This window comes from Mastigoproctus giganteus, chromosome 9, assembly GCF_048544385.1.
Source record: "Mastigoproctus giganteus isolate SK-2022 chromosome 9, ASM4854438v1, whole genome shotgun sequence".
NCBI lineage: Eukaryota > Metazoa > Arthropoda > Arachnida > Uropygi > Thelyphonidae > Mastigoproctus > Mastigoproctus giganteus.
In genome coordinates, this window is record NC_143583.1 from 229,577,248 (window position 1) to 229,602,952 (window position 25,705).

Consider the following 25,705-nt stretch of genomic DNA (forward strand, 5'->3'; position numbering starts at 1 on the left):
CACGTCTACGGCAAATTGTTTGTCTCCCATCAGAGCCATGGAGGTTGAATTTCTTCTCATCCAAGAAAATAACTGACTTCCACTGCCCGGGGGTCCATTTTACATGCTCCTTACACCAAATTAATCGGGCCTTTTTCATTTTTTGTGTGAGGAGGGGTTTCTTCTTAGGACGATGGACTACAAGTCCATTTTTGAATAGGCATGTTCTGACTGTTACTGCAATTGTTACCACTCCTGTATATTCTTCCCATTCTCTTTTCAGCTCAGATGAAGAAGCTTTACAGTTTTAAGGCATAAGCGCTTCAAAATGCGGTCCTGTTTTGGCATAGAGATTTGTTTGCATCTGGTTCCTTTTTTTCCTATCAGCAGAACCAGTATTCTTGAGTTTGGAAAGAAATCTACTGACTGTCGACTGATTACAAGACACTATAAGAAATATGATGGGAAGAACATCCTTAAAGCAACAACAGCACTCTTTCTTTGTGGCGTCAACTGCACGTAACTCGCAATCCTGACACAAGCAAGGAATGACTGCAACTCTTGCAGAGCATGCTTTTATAGCTGAAAGTAACACCTGATGCAATATTATGTTATCACTGACGCGTGTCAATCTTATCTGATGCAACCTGTAAGAAATATTGCCATACACTTACATTATTCGGACGACAATTACAATTTTAAGGGGTAATGCACTTTCTTTGAACACGTGTGTGTGTGTGTGTGTGTGTGTGTGTGTGTGTGTGTGTGTGTGTGTGTGTGTGTGTGTGTGTGTGTGTGTGTGTGTGTGTGTGTGTGTGTGTGTGTTTTTTACTTTGAAAAATTTAGTACTATTTTATTGATGGAAAAAATAATTCCATTTTCATTTGATTAACCTGTGCATCATGATTTCATTATTATAAGAAAACATGATCACAGGCAAGTCAAAAATAGGCTTATTTAATAAGTTGCAGATATGTTAATTTTTAAATTTCACTTTATTAGTGAAAGGACATTACAGTTGAGTAATTAATTTCTTTTATGTTTTTTGTAACAGAATCTTCTACTCATCATTCTAATACTACGGAGTTTCCAAATTCTACATTTAATGATGGTAAGTATTTTAATAATTTATACTTAGAGACAGTTATGTAGGCATAAAAATTTTTTTATGCATGCACAACCTTTCCACCATTCCATCAAGGTAAACCTGGTTTACCTTGATTTGTTATCTGCATTTGACACTGTTCGCCCACCTGTTGTTATTTTGGTTTCTAGGAGCATTAGCAACTAAGGCCATATTGCTCCGGGGATATGCGGTGGTCATTCCCTGACCTTTCTGCATCCTCTGTATTTGGTGGTCATGGGCTCGAGCCCTGGTCTAATCAAGAAGTGTGTGCTACGCACTGCTGCTCCTCCCCACCTAGCTACTGAGGCGCCTTCGCCCATCTGTGCTTCTTGTACCTATTGGAGAAATGTCATGGTGTACAAGGAAATTTGCTCTTTTTCATTGAAGAATTCCTCCTCCTTAAAACTCTTCTATTACAGTGTAATGATTCGTTGCTAATAAAGAAGTGTTGCTAGAATTCCACTGGGTGATACTCTTTTTGTCTTTCTTTTCTCTTCCTTAATCCTATTTCTGCTGCTTATGTAAGAATTCATCATAGCTTATGCTGATGACATTAAATTATGGGCTATCTCCATTTCAATTCAGGAGGCACAGCAAAACAACTCACTTTTAATAATGCCATTGTTGTTGGTTAACTCTGTTGCGCATCTCTTTCTTCAAGAAAACTTTCTCCATTTAATGTTACCCTTCTTATTAGTTTTCAGCCAGTTAAATTGGTTTGCTGTTATAGAGATCTTGGTGTAATCTTTGATACTAAACTCACTTTTATTCTCATATCAACTTTCTTAAAGTTCTCTCTTTTAGATGTATCTTTTGAGACAACAGCTCCTTCATGTCTCCAAAACAGTTACCATTCTTTGATATATAAAAACTGATCTTCCTACATCTATTTTATATGTTGCTGACATATGGCCAATTGCTGCACCCTCCCACATTAAGAGTCTCCCTTTGCTGGAATATCAGCTACTAACATGGGCTAGCCTAAAAGCTAGATATAAACACATCATATCATGAACTACAGTGATAGAAAACTTAAATTGTTAAAGAAATTGCTACATGTTAAGTCGTTGACGTTTATAAGCAGTTTCCAAACTCTTCTCAAAAGCTTAGTTGGGATAATGTCTGCTGGGATAATTTCTATTTGGGATAATGTCTGCTGGCACATTTTTCGCCCTCTCCAGTTAAATCTTTTCTCTTGGTAGGTTCTTTCCATATTCATTGCTCAAACTTATCCAGCTCAGTACTGATATTTTTATTCTCTGTAGACTACTAATACTGCACGAAAACTGTTGATGCCATCCTTTCTTCTGATACCAAAATAAGTATGATATATATTTTTTTTAAAAACCAGTGATATGTTGTTTCTATGGTTTCATGTGGTAAAGTTTCCATAGTTAGCATTAATGCTGCACCCTCCCACATTAAGAGTGATATGTTGTTTCTATGGTTTCATGTGGTAAAGTTTCCATAGTTAGCATTAATAGAGGCATATGATTCAAGAAATCAAGCTTATATAGCATCTGACAAAAAAAACCAAAAAAAAAACCCACTTTCCATCTGTTCACTCCAAATGCTTGTCTAGTTCTGCTTTGAATTTATTTTATCTGTCAACTTCTACGACAGATGGAAGTTTGTTCATTCAGCAATCAACCATCTGCTGGCTAAAGGCAAATTTCTGCACACCTATTCTATAACTGACTTTCCTCAATTAGAATTTATGGCCCCTCAGGCGATTAATCTGGGCAAGAGAAAAAATTCCATCAACATTAAGATTGCTCAAACCATTCAAGGCTTTATACACCAAAATTTTTTTTAATAACGCCCCCCCCCCAATGCATTTTTCTTCACTGACCCTTGTCTCATTAGTTCATCTGACATCAATTTAGGCATAAGCCTTGAACAATATTTCTTAGTTTTCAAGATTAATTCTTTGAATGCTTCCCATTTAGAATTTGCTCTTGGTGACATCATCATTTGGTCCCACTGTATAGAATTTAGAAACTGTCTCAGACCACTACAGTCACCTTTATGAAAGCAAAAACCCTTCCCTTTACCCCTGATGATAGTTAACTCTTTGAATAAATCCCACATCAGCACACTGTGTTCACTGCCACCTAGTGGTTCTTTTATCTGCAGATTCTTAATGAATGAAGAATCACTACTGATAATCAGATCAAGAATATTACTCACTCTGGTTGTCTCCTGAACATGCTGCTGTAGAAACCAATCATCCAATAAATCCACAAAAGCCTTGCTAGTGTGAGAATGCCCAACCCACAAGCTTCAGTCAATATCTGGGAAATTAAAATCCCGATTATAAGATGATCTGATTTACTGGCCCACTTTCTTTCTCTGTACGGTTGTTCATGATACTCATCACAGTCATTAGGCCTATAACACACTCCTACTCTCAGTTTTGCTTTCCCAATGCTTATATCACACCAAACTGATTCAACAGTGCACTGTCCACCCATGTCAAATGACTATACTTCCTTAGATTTTGTGTTTCTTAACTAATAGAAATAACTCCTCCTCCCTTCCTATCCTGTCTATCTTTTCTGTACACATTGTACTTGCCAAATTCCACTTCTGCATTCCTTATACCTGTGTGAAACCACATCTTTGATATCCCAACAATATCTCCCTTTGATGTTTTGACCAACAGCTCAAATTCATCAAATTTATTTATTAAACTCCTAGCATTGCTGTATGCGCAAGTATACATGCATCTGTTCTTATTCTTAGCTACCCTAACACAGTCAATGTATTTACTTGTTCTGCAATAACTCGCAGCAGTCTCTGAAATGTTCCACACCTTGTTTTCCAGGCTGCTTCTGATTCGAATAGAAGTATTGCAACAATCACTTTCACCTCTGCCACCAACTACTGTTAATCTATTGTTCCATGTATCCCCGCAAACTATCAGTGTTCAAACCCACCTAACACTGCCGTGATAGCATCAGAAATATTCCTGCACACTTTCTATTTAAGTGTATCCCATCTCTGTAGAATCAGTCTCTTCTGTTAACAAGCATAATCCAGGCTGAGAAAAATTCTATCCTATGTGCCTTGCAGAAAGTTGTAGGAGAAGGAAGTACAGTGACCTCTTGGATCATCACATCCATACAGCTTGCACTTTTGTTGCCTTGCAGTTTTATAATAAAACACACACACACACACACACACACACACACACACACACACACACACACACACACACACACACAACCTGTCGGCTTGTGTGAATGTTTTATTATTATTACTGTTATTGTTACTCATATATTATTTCTCCCTGATTGGGGGGTTCCAACTCCACAAAAACTACTGCTGCCAAAACACAAGGTAGTTGTTATGTCTGGTGTTACTGTTGGTCAAGGAACTCTGATTATCCTACAGGTGTTCAGAATGGCACCTTTCTGGAGTTCCTTGTAGGTGTTCTCTAGGAGACCTATTGCTGCTAGGCTGCTATGTAGGGTCTTTGGCACCATACTGGTGGTCAATACAATGATTGGGACAGTCGTTAAGTCTTGCATATACATTGATCTCCCGTGTTAGGTTCATGTACTTCCTGATCTTTTCCTCATGGGTGTTCTGGAGATTGCCAGTGTTGGGCACTGCTATGTCAGTCTGATAAGTAGCCTTTTTCTTCTTGTTGTAAAAGGTTATGTCCAGTCCATTATTACGGCACAGTCCCAGTACACCTTGTGGGTTGGCATCTCTAACACTGCCCGGGGCTCATACTTGTAACACGGTACACTTTCTTTGATTGATTGGTATTTCTTTGCTAGTTTATGATGTATTATCCTGGCTACCTGGTGAGTGTACTTAGTCTGGGTTTTCACCTTGCATCCTGCAGTGATGTGTTGGATCATTTCTGAGGCCACGTGGCATTGTCTACATGTGTTGTCTGACACTCTGGGTTCCTCGGTGATGTATTTGCTATAGTTTCTAATTACCTGGTCTTGGATGGCAACCATGAATCCTTCAGTCTTGGGGAACAGCATCCTGCTCGCAACCCATGCATTGTAATCTTTCTAGCTTTGCTTGTTCTATCTGGGAAGGTGGAGACTCCTTGCTTAGGTTGAGTGGGGTATGCTACTTGGCTATCTTCCTTATGGCCTGCTGCTGTGTTTTTCTGAAAGTAATCCTTCAGAATAGCTATCGCTCTTTTCTGTTGTTCGATGAGGTCTATCAGGCCCCTTCCTTCCTCTTTCCTAGCTATTGTCAGTCTCTCCACGGCTGACTTCTGGTGGTGTTGGCGGCTCTTGGTCATCATTGGCCTTGTCTTTCTCATGATATCCTCCAACTCAGTGTTAGTTCAATCTGTGATCCCAAAAGAGTATGATAGCACTGGGACTGCATAGGTGTTTATAGCTTTAACTGTGTTCCCTCTATTCAGCTTTGCTTTCAGCAGCCTTCTGAATCTCTGAGGTATCTTTTGGTCGGGCAGGCCTTGATTATTTCCTTGTGCTCTAACTGCTGAGCCTGTATCATCCCCAGGCATTTCTAGGTCTCTCCCTCTGTTGTAGCTTTGATCTCTTTACCAGTCTGCTGCTGGTAGCTTCAGCTGACCAATTTACCCCAATGTAATCCATGGATCTTGCATTTGTCTAGACCAGGGGTGGCGATCCCATGGCACACATGCCCAAAATGGCACACATACAATTTTTTTTGGGCACGCAGAATTCAGAGTGTCCCAAAAAAAAAAAATTTCAAACCATGCAGTGATTTGTTTGAAGTTGGTGTTGTGAGACGTAATGACGAAATTGTGAAAAGAAATTAAGAAAAAAATTTGTATATTTCACCCATTTATTCAGAACAGAAGTTATTGGTAAAGTTATATGAGATATATTTTCCATATTCAGTATTTAGTGTAGCCTCATTCATTATCAATTACAGTTTGTACGTGGTGTGGAGATTGGATTTAGAATGTCAGCTCAACCAGCAAAGAAACAAAAACTTTCAAATGTAGGGGGGAGTAGTAGAGAATTTCAAGAATTTTGGAGTGAAAGAGTTTGTATTATCAAGAAAGATAATAAAGTATTATGCATTTTGTGTTCTGAAATGTGAATGTAGTTTTTTAAAATGTTTAGCTAATTTTGGCACGCGATTTGGCCAATTTTGGCATGCACCCTTAAAAAGGTTCGCCACCCTTGGTCTAGACCAAATTCCATCATGATATCATTGCTGAATTCTTCTATGATCCAGAGCAGTTGCTGCAGTTATTACTTTGCAGTTGCTGCGTAGAACTTGATCTCATCTATGTACATCAGGTGGGTGACAGGTTTTCCTTCATTCTTTGAGGAAGGAAAACCTTTGAGAAATGATCGGATGAGGTTATATCCATACTTGCTACTGTTGAGCATGGTGGACAGCGGATTGAGTGCTAAACAGAACCACAGTGGGCTCAGGGCATCTCCCTGAAAGATTCTCTCCTGATGGGGATCGGTCTGGTTGTGATGTTTCGACCTTAATGATGGTACTCCATTTCGTCATGGTTGCATCTCAGAATTTTGTCACTGTCTGATTGACTTCGTAGATCTTTAGCGCCTCTATTATCCAGTTATGAGAAATGGAGTCGAAGGCCTTGCGGTAATCTATGTAGGCTGTGTACAAGTTGCGGCGTTTCTTTAGGCTTGCTCTATAACCACAGCATCTATGGTTAATTTCTGCTTGCATCCTTTCTGCTGTTCGGCCATTATGTTCTGGCTCTCCAAGTAGTCTGATATCTTCTTGGTTATGCAGCTGGTCAGGATCCTGTGCATTGTTGAGAGACAGGTGATTGACCTGTATTTTGCCAGGTTTCTTGTATCTTGGTCTTTAGCCTTCAGATATGCAATTTCTTGAGTGAGAAACTTCTGGATTGTCTCTGGGTGCCTTATCAATTGGGTGAACTGCTCTGCCAGCTACTTGTGTGTTCAAGCGAGATTCTTGTACCAGTAGTTGTGGACGTTAATTATTCTTGGGGTTAGCCAGTTGTGGGAATTCCTGATCAACTGTATTACTTCTTCCCAAATCTTCCAATCTCTCATCTCTTGTACATCCTTGATTTTCTTCCATAATAGTTCTATCCAGGAGGCTTGGCTGTTATGTCTTACTTCACTGCTCCATATGCTTCCCCAGAACTCCTCGATCGTCTTCTGCTCAAGTGGTTTGTTTCCATCTTTCTCTCTTTTCCGAGACTCCTGTAGAAGGCTCTTTGGTCCTCATTGAAGATTCGGTTGTTTATTTTCCTCTGGGTGCACTCTTTGTATTGGTGTAGTCTCTTGCTCAGTGCAAGGAGGTTCTGCTTCAGTGTATCCAAGTGTTCTCCTATACTCTGATTTTTGATCTCATATTTTCTGTGGATGCTGTCTCTCTCTCTCTCTCTCTCGGATGCTTTTCACTCTTCCAGTCAATTTCTTACTTCTATTACCCTGTTGGTGCTGGGTCAATTGGCCTATCTTGACCCTTAATTATATCTTCTGCTGAAGTCTTCCTTTCCATGCTGGCAGTTCCTTCTTTTTTGTGGTTCTTCTGCTGCTGGTTTCTCGTTTCTCTTCCATTAATCTTAGTGGCTGCTGTGGCACCACAGTGTACAGCTGTGTGGATGGCCTCCAGTGCTGCAACATTGTTGTTGAGGTAATGTGATAGTATTGGCCGAATTAGGTGGTCTATGACTCTCCACAGGATTCTATTGGATCTCTGCTTTGGTATCACATGGGTCTTTGTGGGGTCCATTCCTTCAAATTCTTCTTCCATTCATCTTCTATTTTGGATATTATGACCTTGTCTCTTTCCACTTCAGCTGCTGTGGGTTGTATTTCTTCTTCCTATTTGTTATTGTTGTTATTTGGTTTTTTTTAGGAGCATTAGCAACTAGGGCCATATTGCTCCGAGGATTATGCGGTGGTCATTCCCTGACCTTTCCGCATCCTCCGTATTTGGTGGTCACGGGCTCGAACCACGGTCTAATCAAGAAGCGTGTGCTATGCACTGCCGCTCCTGCCCACCTGGCTACGGAGGTGCCATTTTCTTCTTGCTCTTCCTCCTGAGGTTTTCCATGTGTCCATATTCTTTGGTCTATATTATTATTATTATTTTTGCTCTTATATTATTTCTCCCTTATATTATTATTATTGTTGCTCTTATATTATTTCTCCCTGATTGGGGGATTCCACTCCGTGACGGGTACTGCCACCAAGTACACGGGGTGGTTGTAATGTCTGGTGTTACTGTTGGTCAAGGAACTCTCTGACTATCCTGCAGTTGCTGCAGTTGTTCAGAATTGCAACTTTCTTGAGTTCCTTGTAGGTGTTTGCTGGGAGACCTATTTCTGTTATGCTGTTATGTAGGGTCTTTGACACCATTCCAGTGGTTGACACGATGATCAGGATGGTCATTACTTGCAGCTGCCACATCTCTTTGATCTCCTGTCTTAGGTTCATGTGGAATTATGATTCTTATGCCAGTAAGACTTGTTTGTTATTATTTAGCATTAGCATTTGTTGAGGCATATGATGGAAGAAAGCAAGCTTATATAGCATCAGCCAAAAAAAAAAAAAAAAAAACCCTTCCCATTTCACCCATCCGGTCACTCCAAATGTTTGTCTAGTTCAGTCTTAAATTTATTTAAGCTATCATCTTCCAGAACAACAGATGGAAGCCTGTTCCAGCAATCAACTACCTGCTGGCTAAAAACAAACTTCTGCACATCTATTCTACCATCTATTCTACAGTGTATTGTCTTTGTATCCCATCAGGAGACTAGGTGCCTAGTCTCCAGATGGTGCAACTTGCAGAACTTAAGCCTCTCTTGGGAAGAGCACCCGTTTGTTCCTCTCAACAATTTTGTTGTCCATCTGTGTACTCTTTCTAGCAACTCTACATCCTTCCTAAAATCAGGCCTCCAGACCTGTATGCAGTACTCAAGGTGTGGCCTGACCATTGCCTTATACAACGGGATAATCACCTCCTTCTCTCTGCTAGCAAAATTCATATATCATTGACAAAATTCCATGATCTGCTCTGGCAGCCCGTCTGCACTTCTCAGAGAACTTGATATCTGACTGCACAATTACCCACAGGTCTTTTTCATTCTCCACTTCCTGAGTAGTACCACATAGTTGGTATGTTTCTCTTTGGTTACTGCTACCCATATGCAGTACTTTGCATTTGTCAATGTATTATCATTGGGATCTGATTGTAAACCCTTCTTGCCTTGGCCTTATTGAGTATATTGTCTCCAGTCAATTATTTATTTGCTTGGTGCAACAAAAAATGGATATTTATTTTATTTCCTCTCAACTTGGTGGATTAATCATTAGTGAACTATCTGAAACGGTAGTTTATATATTTTTAAAACATTCAGCAATGTTTTAAAAGATTCTGTTAAGTAAACCTACACATATTTATAAATAAAGTTAACACATTTATAAATAAAAATTAAACATATTTAAAAATAAAAATATACAAACGGAAATAAAATTATTTTTGCATTATTTAAAACATTGTTTTATTTTCTCTAGTGTATTGTCCACGTGCTTTACCAGTAATAGGAAATGATACCAATCATGTCAATTCAGCCCAGATAGAAAACACAGATATTTTCCACAAATTTTGGGATTTGGATGGAACAGTTCCATTTTACATGGCATTCTGCTTAGGACCACTGCTGTGTCTAAAATCACCAACTTTTTTCACAAAGTTTAATGCATTAGGTAAGGAAATTGATTTTGGAAATATTTCTTATGTGCTGCTTTGTTAGGTGTGATATTTTGAAATTTTAAATTACTTAAGTATTTTGTTGCTAACACAGTGGTTTTCAACCCTTTTTTTAATAACGGCCCCCCCGTTGGGGTGGGCCGTTATTAAAATTTTTATTTATTTTATTTTGCGGCACTCCTACTCAATTTTCTACTTGTTAATCTCTATATAAAATATTAAAAATATATATGTTATATGAGTTATTACAATAATATAATTAAAAAAATTACATTTCATAATACAAATTATATATATACGGTATGTAATAATTTTATTCTTTATATAGAGGTACTAAATAAACATCAATTATAGATCACCACAAAATTAAAAAAAATACTTTACACCTTTTTATAATGAAATAAACATAAATTTTAAAAAATAGCAAGTTTAAGTAACTTAAACCCAAATTACGTGGCACCCCTGGAATGTTGTTGCAGCACCCCCCCTGTTGAAAACCACTGTGCTAACATAATAAAATTGCATGCATTGGTTATAAAGTTTATAGCCAAAAGTTTGTTTTTCAGTGTATTTTGGGCTTTTGTCATACATTACTTGAGTATATTTTAATTAATTATTAAAGTTTAATGATGCACTTGCAGATGCATTAATAGTCTCATTTTGAAGATAAGAGATTTGATTCAAAACTTGAAGTCTTATAAATGAATGCAAAAGATATAAAGATAAGTGAAATGTAGTTAAATATACCATATCATTTTGATTAAATATTTTTTGAAGTATTAAAAATTTGATCCTTGTTTGTATTGCTGATGATGTATATTCCAAGAACTGTGTGGATTAATGCTGTCATTTTTAATACTTGTTTGTAACATCTGTACTGCATATTTTTTGATTAGTATTGATAAAGTCAAATGATATCAGGATGCAAACTTATCCTGCATCAGTCAAAAAAAAAAAAAAAAAATTAGTAACAATTTTCCCATTTCTAAACAGATACCATCAAATCTTCCTTGAAGTTCATCACTTTTGCTTGAACTACTTTGAGCGGTGACACTTATTCCAGTGATTGATAGCACACTGCTCAAAGGTGAACTTCATGAAATCTGATTATCTGTTGCTCCCAAAATTTAATATTTTTGTCCCTTTGTCTCACTTGTCAACATGAATATGTTTCCCTCATTTGCTCTAATTATTTCTTTTAAATACTTAACAGTTGGGCATTTTTCCAAGAAAATGTTCCAGATATTGTTAGGTTTTTTTAAGCTCGCTTTCCAGATAGCATTTCTTTTAACTAGCTGAATGAAACTAAATTTACTATGCCCATCAGGAAGTACTAGCACTTTGATCATGGTGACCCAGGTACCAATCGATTTTTGATCGAGTGATTTCTCTATGCTTCAAGTGACTTTTTCTGCAGTTATTATTAGTTCTTTTTCTTTTCTAATTTTATTAAAACTCCTAACTTAATAACCAGCTTTGTTTTCATCAAGTATTGAAAATAGCAAGAAAGGAAAAGATAACTTTGTTTATTATTATTATTATTTTTTTTCTGGGTTAATAACTAGTCCTTACTAATCTTTGTTTTGTCACACTGGAACTGCCCTGCCTCCGTTGTGGTGGGATTAGCATTAGTAGAGGCATGAGATATATATATTTTTTTTTATGTGAACCCCAAACACGAGAGGTATTAGAACCTATAGTACTTAGTACCGTGCTTGGGTTGGAGGTTGAGAAGACAAAAGAAGATATTTGTTGATGTTGGACTTGAACTTCTGTAGATTGTAATTTTCAAGAAATATGTATGAAGGAAGGTTGTTCCAGAAAACGGCAGTTGAATGAATAAATGAGGAAGATGAAAAGTTGGTTCTGTGGGTTTGAAGTTGGACAGTAAATGGATGTTGGCTGGTGGCAGCACGTGTTCGGACTGTTTTGAAAGAGAGAGCGGGAATTATAGAAGCCAATTCAGAAGAACAGTGCCCATGGAAGTATCTGTAGAAGAGGCATGCAGCAGAAACAGTGCGTCTATGAGAAAGTGAGTGGAGAGACTCTGTTAGAGATGAATCATTAATTAACCAGGATTACTAACAGTCCCACCATCGGGAAGGTGCAAGCAGAGGATTTGGCTGTCACAGATCGTCCGGATTTCGCCGAAATTGGGTCCATTTAACTTGAGTGTCACACGAATATCAGTTCCATCAGCGTTTTAGACTCCCAGGTAGCAAGTACAGCTTGTCTGGCATATCCGAGAGAATGTCTGTGACAACCTCAAGGACCAAATGCAAGAAAGCAAGCTTATGCAGCATCAGCCAAAAAAAAAAAAAAAAAAAAAAACCCTCCCATTTCACCCCTCCATTCATTCCAAATACCTGTCCAGCTCAGCCTTAAATTTATTTAGGCTATCACTTTCCACAACAAAAGATGGAAGTCTGTTCCCCAATCAACTACCTGCTGGCTAAAGGCAAATTCTGCACATCTATTCTACAACACTTTCCTTTATTTTGAAGCTGTGCCCCCTCAGGTTCTTAATCTGAGCAAGAGGAAGAATTCTATCAGCATTCAGCTTGCTGAACCCATTCAAGGCATTATACACCTCAATCAGATCACCTTGCAGGTGCCTATTCTCCAGGTGCTGCAATTTGCAGAACTTAAGGCTTTCTTGGTAAGAGCACCCATTAGTTCCCCCTTACCCTTCTTTGTACTCATTCTAGCAACTCTATATCCTTCCTAAAATGAGGCCTCCAGACCTGTACACAGTACTCTAGGTATGGCCTGACCATTGCCTTGTACAACAAGATAATCACCTCCCTGTTCCTGCTAGCAAAATTCCTATATATCATTGACAAGACTCCATGACCTGCCCTGCCCTGGCAGCCTCTGTACTGCTCAGCAAACTTCATATTTGACTGCACAGTTTCACTTTCCATTTCCCTGAGTATAGTACTACACAGTGGGTACGTTTCTCTTCGGTTATTGCTATCCATATGCAGTACTTTGTATTTGTCAATGCTAAACTTCAATTGCCACTTTTCAGCCCATTTGCCCAACTTATCTAGATCCAGGTGTAACAGCATACTGTTTTTACTGTCATTAACAACCCTGCCAACCTTTGTATCATCTGCAAACTTGGACATTAAACATGATATACCTTCATCAATATCATTGTTAAATATACAAAAGAACAATAGGCCCAACACTGAACCCTGGGGAACTCCATTAATAACATTTGTCCATGAAGAGCAGTATCCATTGATTACCACTCTCTGTCGTCTCCCACTCTACCATCCCTTTATCCATTGTTACAACTTACCCTTAATGCCATACATCTCAGTTTGTATAGCAGTCTTCCATTTGCAACAGCCTCAAAGCTTTCCTGAAATCCAAGTGTATGGTATCAAAATTATTTTTGGCATTCAGTTCCTTTGTGATCACATCATAGTATCCAATCAAATTCGCCAGACAATACCTCCATTTAACAAACCCATGCTGTGTCTTAACTATTACTGCAGTCTTCTCTAGATGATCCTGCAATGCTTCTTTAACCAGTGATTCCATTATTTTCCCCAAAACACAAGTTAAACTAACATGTTTATAGTTACCTGTGTCATCTTTTGAACCCCCTTTGTGAATTTGTGAAACATTTGCACATCTCCAGTCCATGGGAACCACCCCTGAGTCCAAAGAAGCTCTCATAATTATGGCTAATTGTTTGCTTACTTCCTTTGCTGCCTCCTTTAATATAACTGGATAGATCCCATCAACCCCAGGTGCCTGTTTTTTATGTTTAACTTCAACAATTTCTCCTCCACTTTGCTCTCAGTTATTACAGAATCACTTAGCTCCCTGTTAAGAGTTTGATAAACTTCTTGCACTCTCCTCTTTGAATAACTCCTCATGTATGAATGTAGTTGCAAAATATTCATTCAGTTTATCAGCTACCCATGCATGATCATCAATAGTCAACCCATCTATGTTAAGTGGTCCAATCTGATTCATCCCTTTCCTTTTAGAGTTTACATAAGTAAAGAACTCTTTGCTGTTTTTCTTTGAATCTTTTGCCAATGATTTCTCATAATCTGCTTTCGCCTGCCTAACCTCGTTTGTGACTTTGATTACAGACTAGTTTATATCTTCTGTGTCACCTGATACTTTATATGCATCCCATACATTTTTCTTCTCTGCCACGAGCCTCATTAGTTCATCTGACCTCCATTTAGGCCTAAACGTTGAACAGTATTTCTTAGTTGGAATGAAAAGCCTAGTAGCCACCAAAATTTAGTCACTGAAGGCTTCCCATTTAGAATTCAACGTTGGTAACATCATCATTTGATCCCACTGTACAGAATTTAAAACTGTCTGACACCCTTGTACGAAAGCAAAAGCCCTTCCCTTTAGCTTTGATGGTAGTTATATCCTTAAGGATATTAGAGCTGGAAAAGGAATTAGAAAATGTGAATTGGAATATCATCGGTTTGGCTGAAACAAGAAGAAGAAATGAATCACTTATAAGTTTATTAAGTGGAAATCTGCTGTACATCAATGGAAACAGTGAAAGGAGTGAAGGTGGAGTTGGGTTTCTGGTCCATAAAAATTTTAAAAACAACATTTTGGAATTCAAAAGTACATCACCAAGGGTGTCAAGACTAATACTCAAGATTTCTAAAAGGTACAAGCTAAAGATTATTTATGCACCAACATCAAGCCATGATGATGAAGAGGTTGAAGAAATGTACACCGAAATTGAGAGTCTTCTAGATGAGCAGAAAACCCACTACACTATTATTATGGGGGACTTCAATGCTAAAGTTGGAAAAAGGCAAAACAGTGCAGAAAGAGGAACTATAGGAAATTTTGGAATTGGTGAAAGAAATAAAAGAGGTGAAAGACTTGTGGAATTTGCAGAATCTCAAGGACTGTCAGTAATGAACACCTTTTTCAAGAAAAGGGTGAACAGAAAGTGGACATATAAGAGTCGAAATGGATTAACAATTAATGAAATCAACTTCATCCTCACTAACAGAAGATATATTGTGAATGATGTTACTGTCCTGAATAAGGTAAATGTTGGAAGTGATCACAGAATGGTAAGATGTACACTTGATATAGATGTAGGAAAGGAAAGGAAAAAACTGACTCAAGTAAATAATACAAAGGTCTTTGAGATAACAGAGGAGGAGAAAAAGCAGTATGTACTGGAACTTAAGAACAAGTTTGAGCTTCTGCAGACTGCTCAGGACCAAGATATCGACGAGGAATATTACAACTTTCTGAAAGTGATAAAGCCCAAGAAACCTATAGGCAAACAGAAATCCAAAGAAGAAAAAATTAGTCAAGAAACACTTGTCATGATGAACCGAAGACAACAAATGAAGAGCAAGAAAAACACTGACAGGAAGAAAATTGAGTATACTGAGTTATGCAAAGCCATTAGAAAGAGACTCAGAGAGGACATAAGAAGATTTAACACAAGAAAAGTAGAACAAGCATTAAGGGAAAACAAAGGATTTAAATCAGCAGCCACGAGCAATAATACAGAAAGACAAATTATACTGAAACTGAAGAATAGCAATGGTGTACTTATAAACAGCAGAGAAGGCATAATTCAAATAGCAGAAGACTACTATAGAGAATTATACAAGGAGCGAGGGAATGATACCAGCAGTGGGGAAGATGTATTGCAAAGTAGCAACACATACAACATACCCGATATTCTTCCTGATGAGGTAGAACATGCATTGAAGAAAATGAAGAATCGGAAAGCCCCGGGGACAGATGAAGTTACTGTAGAGTTGTTAAAATTGGGAGGAAGAGACATAACACAAAAACTGGCAAGGCTCTTCACAAAGTGCATTAGAAAAGGTGTGATGCCTAAGCAGTGGAATAATGCAATCATAGTTTTGCTGCATAAGAAAGGAGATAAATCAGAAATTGGAAATTATAGACCAATTAGCTTGTTATCCCACATCTACAAGTTGTTCACAAGGGTCATTACTAACAGATTAGAAAGAATACTTGATGAGAATCAACCGAAAGAGCAAGCTGGCTTTAGGACAGGATTCTCAACTATGGATCACCTTCACGTAATATCACAGCTAATGGAGAAAGCAAATGAATATAAAACACCGTTATGGCTGGCATTTGTGGATTATGAAAAGGCATTTGACTTCATACAGCATAAGACAATTTTTCGGGCACTGGAAAGAAAAGGCGTAGATACCCCGCATATTATGATTTTGAAGAAAATATATGAGAACACTACCTCCTTTATTAGACTAGACAAAGACAGTAGGAAATTTAAAATCGAGAAAGGAGTTCGACAAGGAGACACACCATGTCCGAAGCCGTTTACTGCTGCCCTTGAGGAAGCTTTCAGAAGATTAGACTGGTCGCAGAAAGGAGTCAATGTGAACGGAGAGTACCTAAACCATTTACGATTTGCAGATGACGTTGTGGTCATAAGCCACGATCCCAAAGAATTACAGGAAAATCTTAATCAGTTATGCACAGTTAGTAAGGATTTTGGACTAAAGATGAATATGGCTAAAACAAAAGTAATGATGAACAAGTATGCTGCGGAAAGGGATTAAAGGAGCAGTAATTGAAAAGGTGGAGTCATATACTTATCTGGGACAAGTTATTAGCTGTAATAATGATAAATGGCTGGAAGTCAAGAGAAGAATAAATTTTGGATGGATAGCATTCAGGAAATATAGTCACATACTGAAGAGCAATATCCCAGTTTGTCTGAAACGTAAAATAATGAATCAATGTATACTCCCCACCATGACTTATGGAAGTGAAACTTGGGCACTCACCAAAAGAATGAAGAGAAGCTCAGAACTACACAGCGAAGAATGGAACGAATTATATTGGGAATTAGACTGTTAGATAAGAAGAGAAACACATGGATTAGGCAGCAAACTCAAGTAAAGGACATTCTTGTCAAAACTAAAGAACTAATGTGGTCTTGGGCAGGACACATAGCTCGAAGACATGATGACAGATGTACTAAGAAAATAACAGAATGGTACCCAAGAAGAGCTAGAGGAGCTAGAAGAAAACCTGGAAGACAAAGGTGGAGATGGATAGATGAAATTCATGAGTTTTTGGGTAGTAAATGGGTGGCCAGTGCTCAAAACAGAAGGGACTGGTAAGCCTTCATCCTGCAGTGGATTGAAAATGGCTGATGATGATGACATCCTTAAGTAATTCCCACATCAGTACATTGTGATCACTGTCACCCAGTGTTTCCTTTATCTTCAAATTCTTAATGCATGAATAATCACTGCTGATATCAGATCAAGAGTATTACTGGTTGCCTCTTGAACATGTAGCTGTAGAAAACAGTCATCCAATAAATCCATAAAATTCTTGCTAGTGTGTGAGTGACCAATTCACAAGTTCCAGTCAATATCTGGAAAGTTAAAATCAGCCATTATAAGATGTTCTGATTTACTGGCCCACTCTATTTCTCTTCACAATTGCTCATTATACTCATCAGATTCATTAGGCCTATAACATGCACCTACTCTCATTTTTATTTTCCCTGTGCTTATATCACACCAAACAGACTCAACATTGCATTGTCCACCAATATCAATTGGATGCACTTCCTTAGATTTTGTTTCTTAAATAACAGCATTGCCCCTCCTCCCTTCCTGTCCTGTCTATTCTTTCTGTACACATTGTACTCCCCAAATTCCAATTCTACACAGACGTCTGTGAGACATCACGTCTCTGATATTCCAACAATATCTGCCTTTGATGCCTTGACTAACACTTCAAGCTCATCAAGTTTATTAACAGTATACATGCACCTGTTTCTACTCTTATATACCCTAACACTGCCCATGTATTTATTTGTTCCAGTATGACTCCCAGCAGGGCTGGAAATCTCCATTGCCTTGCTTTCCAGGCTGCTGCTCATTCTAATAGAAGCAGTGCAAGAATCACTTTTGCCTCTGCCTGCGGCCACTGTTAACCGTTTAGTCTGTGTATCTTCTCCCCCCCCCCAAAGCTAGCAGTTTTCATCAGCAAATATTCTTGCACCCTTTCTATTTAAGGGTACCCCATCCCTGTAGAAGCAGTCTCTCCTGTCAACAAGCACAGACCAGGCTGAAAAAAAATTCTATCCCTTTAGCCTTGCACAATCTCTCCAGGGCTGAAGTGATCAACAAGGCTCTCATCATATACCCCTTCCTATCGTGTCTGGGCAGAATTGCAGAAACTTTCACATTCAAACCTAACTCACAACCTTTTTTCCAACATTGACTTGTTGAAATTTACTTGTTGAGTAAATCTGCAGATCTCTTACTCTTAATGTCATTAGTGCCAACGTGTACAACAATATCACGTTTTGTGCCCTTAAAAGATAACTGCAATACATCATCAACTTTTGCCTCTTGCAGACATACCCTGGTCCTGTTCTGTGTATCCTTCTTGCATAGTATATTCCCCGTCTCCCTGACAGTAGAGTCACCAACAATAACTAATTCCTGTGGGATCAGCGCATTCTGTCTTGGAGATTGTGTGTTGCCTGATGCACAGGATTGAGCTCTGTGCATCAGGCAACACAGACTTGAGTTTGGCAGCTGAGAGCTTGACGGGTCCCTCATTAATTTCTTCGAGAGCATTTACTCTACACTTTAAGGCATCTCATAGATGCCCATCAGAATGCTGAGTTGGCACCTAATTTCTTGACACTCTAGACATTTAGTACACACAAAGACATTCTCCTTGGCTAGGTCACATCCCATTTTAGAAAGTTCAGCATTTTGCACATTCTTTGAGACTGTGAGGCATTGGAGAATCGCCTCCTTTGTTTCTCTCCTGAGTCACAGCACTCTTACTAGTCTGTGATCTTTGCTTCGTAGCTCTAGTCTGGGTCATGACTTCCGTTTAAATACAATAATTAACAAAGAAACTTAATAAGATTAATATTTTTGATTAATTGATAATACTATAATAGGCTAACAGATTCCTAATTGAGTGCTTCGTATTATGCTATCTAATTTAACTTTATATCTTATGCTATCAATTCGAGATATGTATATCAACTACTGCTCATCTGAGATGCCTAAATTATTCGCTATATGATTCTTTTCGCCTCAAAGGTGGTACTTGTGCATGTGTCCGTTCTGATATTCCCTGTCAGAGACTTGGCTTAAAATCTCTCTACCTCATTGTGTAAAATTCATCTATTGTCTCTACTGTTCTCCCAACTCCACTAATCACTTGGAGCTCTTTGACTTCCTCTCTTTGCAACTTGACTTTCTCCAGTCCAACTTTCCTAACAGTGAGGTAATTTGCCTTGGTGATTTTAATGTTCACAACTCCAGCTGGCTTCCGTTTTCTAGTCACACCGATCCAGCTGGTCGAGATGCTGAGGCTTTTACAATTAGTAATGACCTTGCACAGATTGTTCATTTACCTACAAGAATACCGGACAATCCTAATCATACAGCCAACAAGCTTAAGCTTTTTTCTCACACACAACCCTTCTAAGTACGGTCGAAGTGAGAGGTCCTTTAGGCACTTTAGATCACAACTTGGTGATTGTCTCTTCTCCAATGGAGCCTTTATTTCATGGCTATTCCCAACCTTGTGTTGTTTGGCATTACAAGAATGCAAAATGGGATGACCTGCGAGATTTCTTTTCTTCTTTTCCTTGGTCGGATTACTGTTTCAAAACTTCTGATGTCAACGTTTGCTCAGATCGTGTCAGTGAAATTATTCTTGCAGGAATGGAATCCTTTATCCCACACTCCACTTTGACATCTCGTCCTTTATCTAAACCTTGGTTTTCCAGTAAATGTGCTAAGGCTGTTCAAGAGAAGAATGTTGCATATCGTAATTGGCTCGTTTCTAATTTTTCAGTTTCATTTTCTGCCTACACCAAAGCTCGCAACAATTGTAAAGCAGTTATTAATCAGTCCAAACTAGAGTTTGAACAGGCTAAGAGTTGAAAACTTGCTTCTTGCCCTAATGGTAGCTGAGCATTCTGGTCCCTTGCCAAAGCTATTGGCCACAACTTTTGCCCATCTCTGCTCCCACCTCTGTCCAAACCAGATGGTTCTGTTGTCACTTCAGCCAAGGATAAAGCTGACCTGCTAGAATCCCATTTTTCTTCCAACTCATGTATTAATGATCTTGGTAAAACACCTCCCACCATTCCCAACACACTCCATTCAATACCTCCTGTGGTCTTCTGTCAAAAGGATATCAGAAGGATTTTGATGAATCTTGATGCTAAGAAAGCTCCAGGTCTCGATGGTATTTCTCCACTTGTTCTTAAAACCTGTGCTCCTGAACTTACTCCCATTCTTTGCTACCTTTTTTCACTTTCTTATTCCAAAGGTGTTTTCCTTTCTGCTTGAAAATTTGCTCATATCCAGCCAGTTCCTAAAAAGGGTGACAAATCCCTCCCATCCAATTATCGTCCCATTGCAATTACTTCTACTCTTTCTAAAGTAATGGAGAAATCAATTAACAGCCAACTCTTAAACTACCTAGAAACCTTCCATCTGATCAACGATCCCCAGTATGGATTCCGTCAGTGTCGATCCTCTGGTGATGTTCTGGCTTATGTTACCCATTTATGGACTAATTCAATGGAAAGGTTCAGTGAAACACAAGTAGTTGCTCTTGACATCTCAAAGGATTTTGATCGTGTTTGGCATAAAGGTCTTCTAAACAAGCTTCCATCTTATGGTTTGCCAACTGTTTTTAGTAATTGGTTATCCAGTTTTCTCTCTGATCGCTCACTGAGGGTGATGGTAGATGGCTCTCTGTCTTCTAACTTCTCCACTAATGCCGGTGTCCCGAAAGTCTCAATTCTTTCCCCCACTCTTTTCCTCTTGTATATTAATGACCTTCTTCTATTGACTGGAAATCCTATCTATAGTTTTTCGATAATAGCACATTGCATTCCACTTTCCATTTTGAGAAACCTTGTCCTGCTCAATCAGCTTCAACTTCTCGAAAATCTGCCACCAATTCCTTAAATGACAATCTTCAGGTAATTCTCCAGTGGGGCAAAGACAACTTAGTTGATTTCAACCCTTCTGAAACTCAATCTTGTCTTATATCTCGCAAAAAGGATTCTTCTGCTCCTATGCTTATCTTTAGTGACACTCCGATTTCTAGGCAAAATGATATATCTCTTTTGGGGATTACCCTGACTTTTAATCTCTCTTGGCACAAGCACATTACAAATATTGCTTCCTCTGCATCTAAAAAACTTGGTTTTCCCTTTCGCTCTCAGCATTACTTTTCTTCCAAACAGCTGCTCACTCTGTATACATCGCAAATCCGCCCAGTCATGGAATATTGTTCCCACATCTGGGGTGGTGCCCCCAAAACCTCTCTCAGGCTTCTTGATTCCATTCAGAAGAGGGCAGTTAGGTTAATTAATGATTCATCTCTAACAGAGTCTCTCCACTCATAGACGTACGTATTGCCTCTTCTACAGATACTTCCATGGGCACTGTTCTTCTGAATTGGCTTCTATAATTTCAGCTCTCTCTTTCAAAACAGTCCGAACAAGTGCTGCCACCAGCCAACATCCATTTACTGTCCAACTTCAAACTCACAGAACCAACTTTTCATCTTCCTTATTTATTCATTCAACTGCCATTTTCTGGAAGAACCTTCCTTCATACGTACTTCCTGAAAATTACAATCTACAGAAGTTCAAGTCCAAGGTCAACAAATATCTTCTTTCGTCTTCTCAACCCCCAACCCAATCATGGTACTAAGTACTATAGGTTCTAATACCTCTCGTGTTTGGGGTTTACATAAAAAAAAAAAAAAAAAAAAATGTTACACTATTTCTTATCGATTACAATATGGCAGCTAGTTGAACAATAAATTAGCAATCGTGGCAAAATAATATGATGAAGTGACTCTGATGACCTAAAAATAGCATTCACATAGTGCGATAACCTTTGAATCGAGAATTATAAAATGGATCCACGAGAGAAACAAACATAAAAATTAACTGCATTTCTTCAAAAACCAATAAATACTATTCATAAAGCAGAGGTAATAATGAACCCAAAGTAAACAAAAGCAAAAGGGTTTGAAACCTTTACAAATAAGGTAATCTGTCAAGGTCTAAAAGGAGTAAATATGGACCGGATCAGTACATGCTCTGGGTCCTCAGACCCATTACTCACTGGAGAACAGGAAAATCATATCATAACCTGTACCACGAAAAGGGGAAAAGGATAGAGTCAAATGTCTGAGAATGCTGCTGGCCCAAAATGGCTCACCAATTAAAATCAGAGACCTACTTGTTGAAACAACACAGTACAGGCACTCTAAACTATTACTTAAATTGACAACATTTTGAAGAACCCCTCCCCCCAATTAAAATGTCCCTCATGCCTCCTTTACTACTTGAAAGAAGTGATAATAAAATGGGACCTTCTGCATGTCTCAGATAAAGAAATTGCACACTAACTCTCAAGTGAAAACATTATTCGTGCCTAGAGAATTCTTATTAAAAGAATGACTCATTAGTTCCAATCAGAAATAACGTAATAATATTTAACTCTCCAGATCTACCAAATTTAGTAAAAGTAGAATACCTGAACTGTTATGTATGAACAGTTTGATTTGTCTGACCTTATGTATGAACCCTTTCTGATGCTTCAAATATCAGGAATTTGACATTCACAGACAGTATACTGTGGGACAAAATATTGTGGATCTACAGGAAGCACAATATATGTGCTTCATGTAGGTCCAAGGAGCATACCCTTATTGAATGTTCTGTGCAATCTTTACAGTGTCCAAACCAGAGAAATTATAGATGAGACAGAAAATTAGGATGAACCGTCAATCCTGGAGACACATATACTAAGGAAGATGTGGATAAGTAAAGGGGGGGAAGCCTAAACAGCACAAACAGACTCAACTTGAAAACAGATAGATAAAAATATGGAACCAAAACAATGCATACAATAAAGGATGGAATTATTAAAGTTTTCACAGTAACATCAAGGATATGTCACCAGTTCCCAAACTGTGCTCCAGGGTGCCACAGCAAACTCACAGGGGTGGTGCAGGATATTTAAAATTTTCAAGGGAAACACAGCGATACTTGACATTTGTCAGACACCGCACGAACTACTAGCTCAAGGTAGTTCACAGTTTCAACATTACTTATTAAGTTGTTTGGACCTAACTACTTAATAAACGGAACTGTTAGGTATTTCGTTTGGCCTAGGGGCTCTTGAAAAAATTACTGGGACATTTAAGGAACTGGAATATCCACTACCAGTTCCTTAAATGCTGATTTCTTTGCAATCCTCCAGTGGGGCAAAGATAACTTAGTTGATGTCAATCCTTCTAAAACTCAGTCCTGTCTTATATTTTGCAAAAAAAAAAAAAAAGGATTCTTCTGCTCCTATGCTTATTTTCAATGACACTTAGATTTCTACACAACATCACATATCTCTCTCTCTTAGGGATTACCCTGACTTAATCTCTCTTGGCATAAGCACGTCACAAATATTGCTTCCTCTGCATCTGAAAAACTGGGTTTTCTCTTCTGATTTCAGTGTTAATTTTCTTCCAAACAGCTCGGCATCCTTTTACCGTCCAACTTCAAACTCACAGAACCAACTTTTCTTCTTCCTCATTTATTCCTTCAATTTCTGTTTTCTGGAACAACCTCCCTTCATATGTATTTCCTGAAAATTACAATCTACAGAAATTCAGATGTAATGTGAACAAATATCTTCTAAATACTGTAGGTTCTAATACCTCTTATACCCTCTTATGCTTGGGGTTTCTGTACAAAAAAAAAATAAATAAATAATAAATAAATAAAAGAAATAGCTATTAACAAGTTGAAGTCAGTATACCAACATTCCCATTTTGTTCAGAATATGCACAAGACTGTGTATACATATATAGTTAACTTGATCTCATATATTGTTAATCTCCTTCGTATTTTTGTGTTGTTTTGCAGTATATTTCCTATTGGATTTAACCATTATCTTTAGTCAATTGATATTTTTCTGTATATGTAATGTTATGTTAAGATGATCTCTGGAATTTTATTTTCCAGGAACCTTATCAGTGATCTACCTTATAATATTCATCATAGTAAAAGCCTCACAATGGGGTATACATTTTGATGTCAGTACTCATAGTACAGAATATGTATCAAGTAAGTGTTTTGTTTTATGTTGGTATGCAGTCATGTACTTTGTTGTATACAGTAAGCACGGCACACACAAATGGCCCAAGTGAGATTTAGTATTAGCAATGCCGCATGGTGCAAGGAAATCTATGGCTTATGCTGCACCAGCCAAAAATAAATAAAATGAAATAACAAAAAATAAATAAAATTATAAGAATAATAAAAAAATAAGAGAAAAGAAAATAAACAACCTGTGTGTTTCCCTCCTCCCATAGGTAATTATCCAGCTGACCTTTGAATTTCCCTAAACTGTCAGCCTCTGCCACCCATGTAGGTATCTTATTCCAGTAATATATAACTCGCTGACTAAAATAAAATTTCCTGCAATCCAGTCTAAACATCTTCCCCTGTAACTTGGAATTATGGTCCCTTGTTCCGGAATCATTTATAACTATGAAAATTTAGTCCTTATTCATTTTGCTTATGCCTCTCAGAGCCTTAAACACCTCAATGAAGTCTCCTCTAAGATGTCTAGTTTCCAAGTTCTGCAACCCATATATTTGAAGTCTTTTCTCATGTGGACGCCCTTTGCCAATCTCACCAGATGAGTTACCTGTCTTTGGACCCTTTCAAGAAGAACAGTGTCTTTCTTTAGGTGCTGGCTCCATACTTTAACACAGCATTCTAAGTGTGGTCTAACAATAGCCTTATATAATGGGATTATGATGTCCTTATCTCTAGCAATTGTTCGACAAATCATCGATAGGACACCTTCGGCCTTCCTTGCAACCAGTCTACAGTGCTCGGAGAACTTCGTGTTTGACCATATTGTAATACCCAAATCCCTTTCCTCTACTACTGGCTTTAGTTTAGCTCCACCATTTGTATAAGTTATTTTGGGGTTACTGTTCCCCAGGTGCAATACCTTACACTTTGTTGGATTAAAGTTGGATTAAAATAACTGCCATTTTTCTGACCATTCCTGAAGTCTATCTAGGTCACTCTGAAGAAGCTGTGCTTGGCAGTGATCATTAACTACTCTACCAATCTTTACATCATCTGCAAATTTAGACATCATGCCCTCTATCCCTTCATCAATGTCATTTATGAAAATTAAAACAGTGGTCTTAATACTGATCCTTGGGGAACCCCACTTCTTACATCTACCCAATCTGAGGAATAACCATTTATCACAATCCTCTGCCTCCTTCCCTGAAGCCATCCAGCTATCCATCTAAGGATTTTCTCTGTGATTCCAACATGTTCCAGCTTATAAAGTAACTGCTCATGTGGGACTGAATCAAATGCTTTGCTGAAATCCAAATAAACAATGTCGAAATTATTCCCTAAATCCAGCTCTTGAGTGACCCTGTCAAAATAGCTAACCAGATTAGTTAAACATGATTTTCCCTTTACAAAATCATGCTGAGTATTCTTCAGAATTCTATTTCTATCTAAATGATCCTGAATTCCACCCTTGATCGTTGTCTCCATGATTTTCCCTACTACTGAATTTAGACTAACTGGGTGGTAATTTCCCACTTCACTCTTAGAACTGCCCTTATGTATTGGAGATAGTATCTCCAATACATAAGGGTAGTTAGCTCGGAGTAATGGAGATATGGAGTAACAAACTTAAAAATAGGAATGAAGAGAAGGTTCTTAAAATTTATTATTTTATTTTTATATGACTGAAATTTTCAGTGAAGAGGACACACACACATTTCATCATAATAATGTGAAAACCT

General features: G+C 38.1%; 1 protein-coding gene across 1 annotated transcript in view; it reads left to right on the top strand.

Annotated features, from left to right (window-relative positions):
• Positions 1-25,705, top strand: part of LOC150081164 (sodium-coupled neutral amino acid transporter 9 homolog) — a 240,840-nt gene that overhangs the window by 131,769 nt on the left and 83,366 nt on the right. The window contains exons 7-9 of the mRNA XM_090380964.1: positions 1,034-1,090; positions 9,613-9,804; positions 23,883-23,984. Coding sequence (XP_090237090.1) covers positions 1,034-1,090; positions 9,613-9,804; positions 23,883-23,984 — 351 coding nt within the window. The remainder of the gene's footprint in view (positions 1-1,033; positions 1,091-9,612; positions 9,805-23,882; positions 23,985-25,705) is intronic.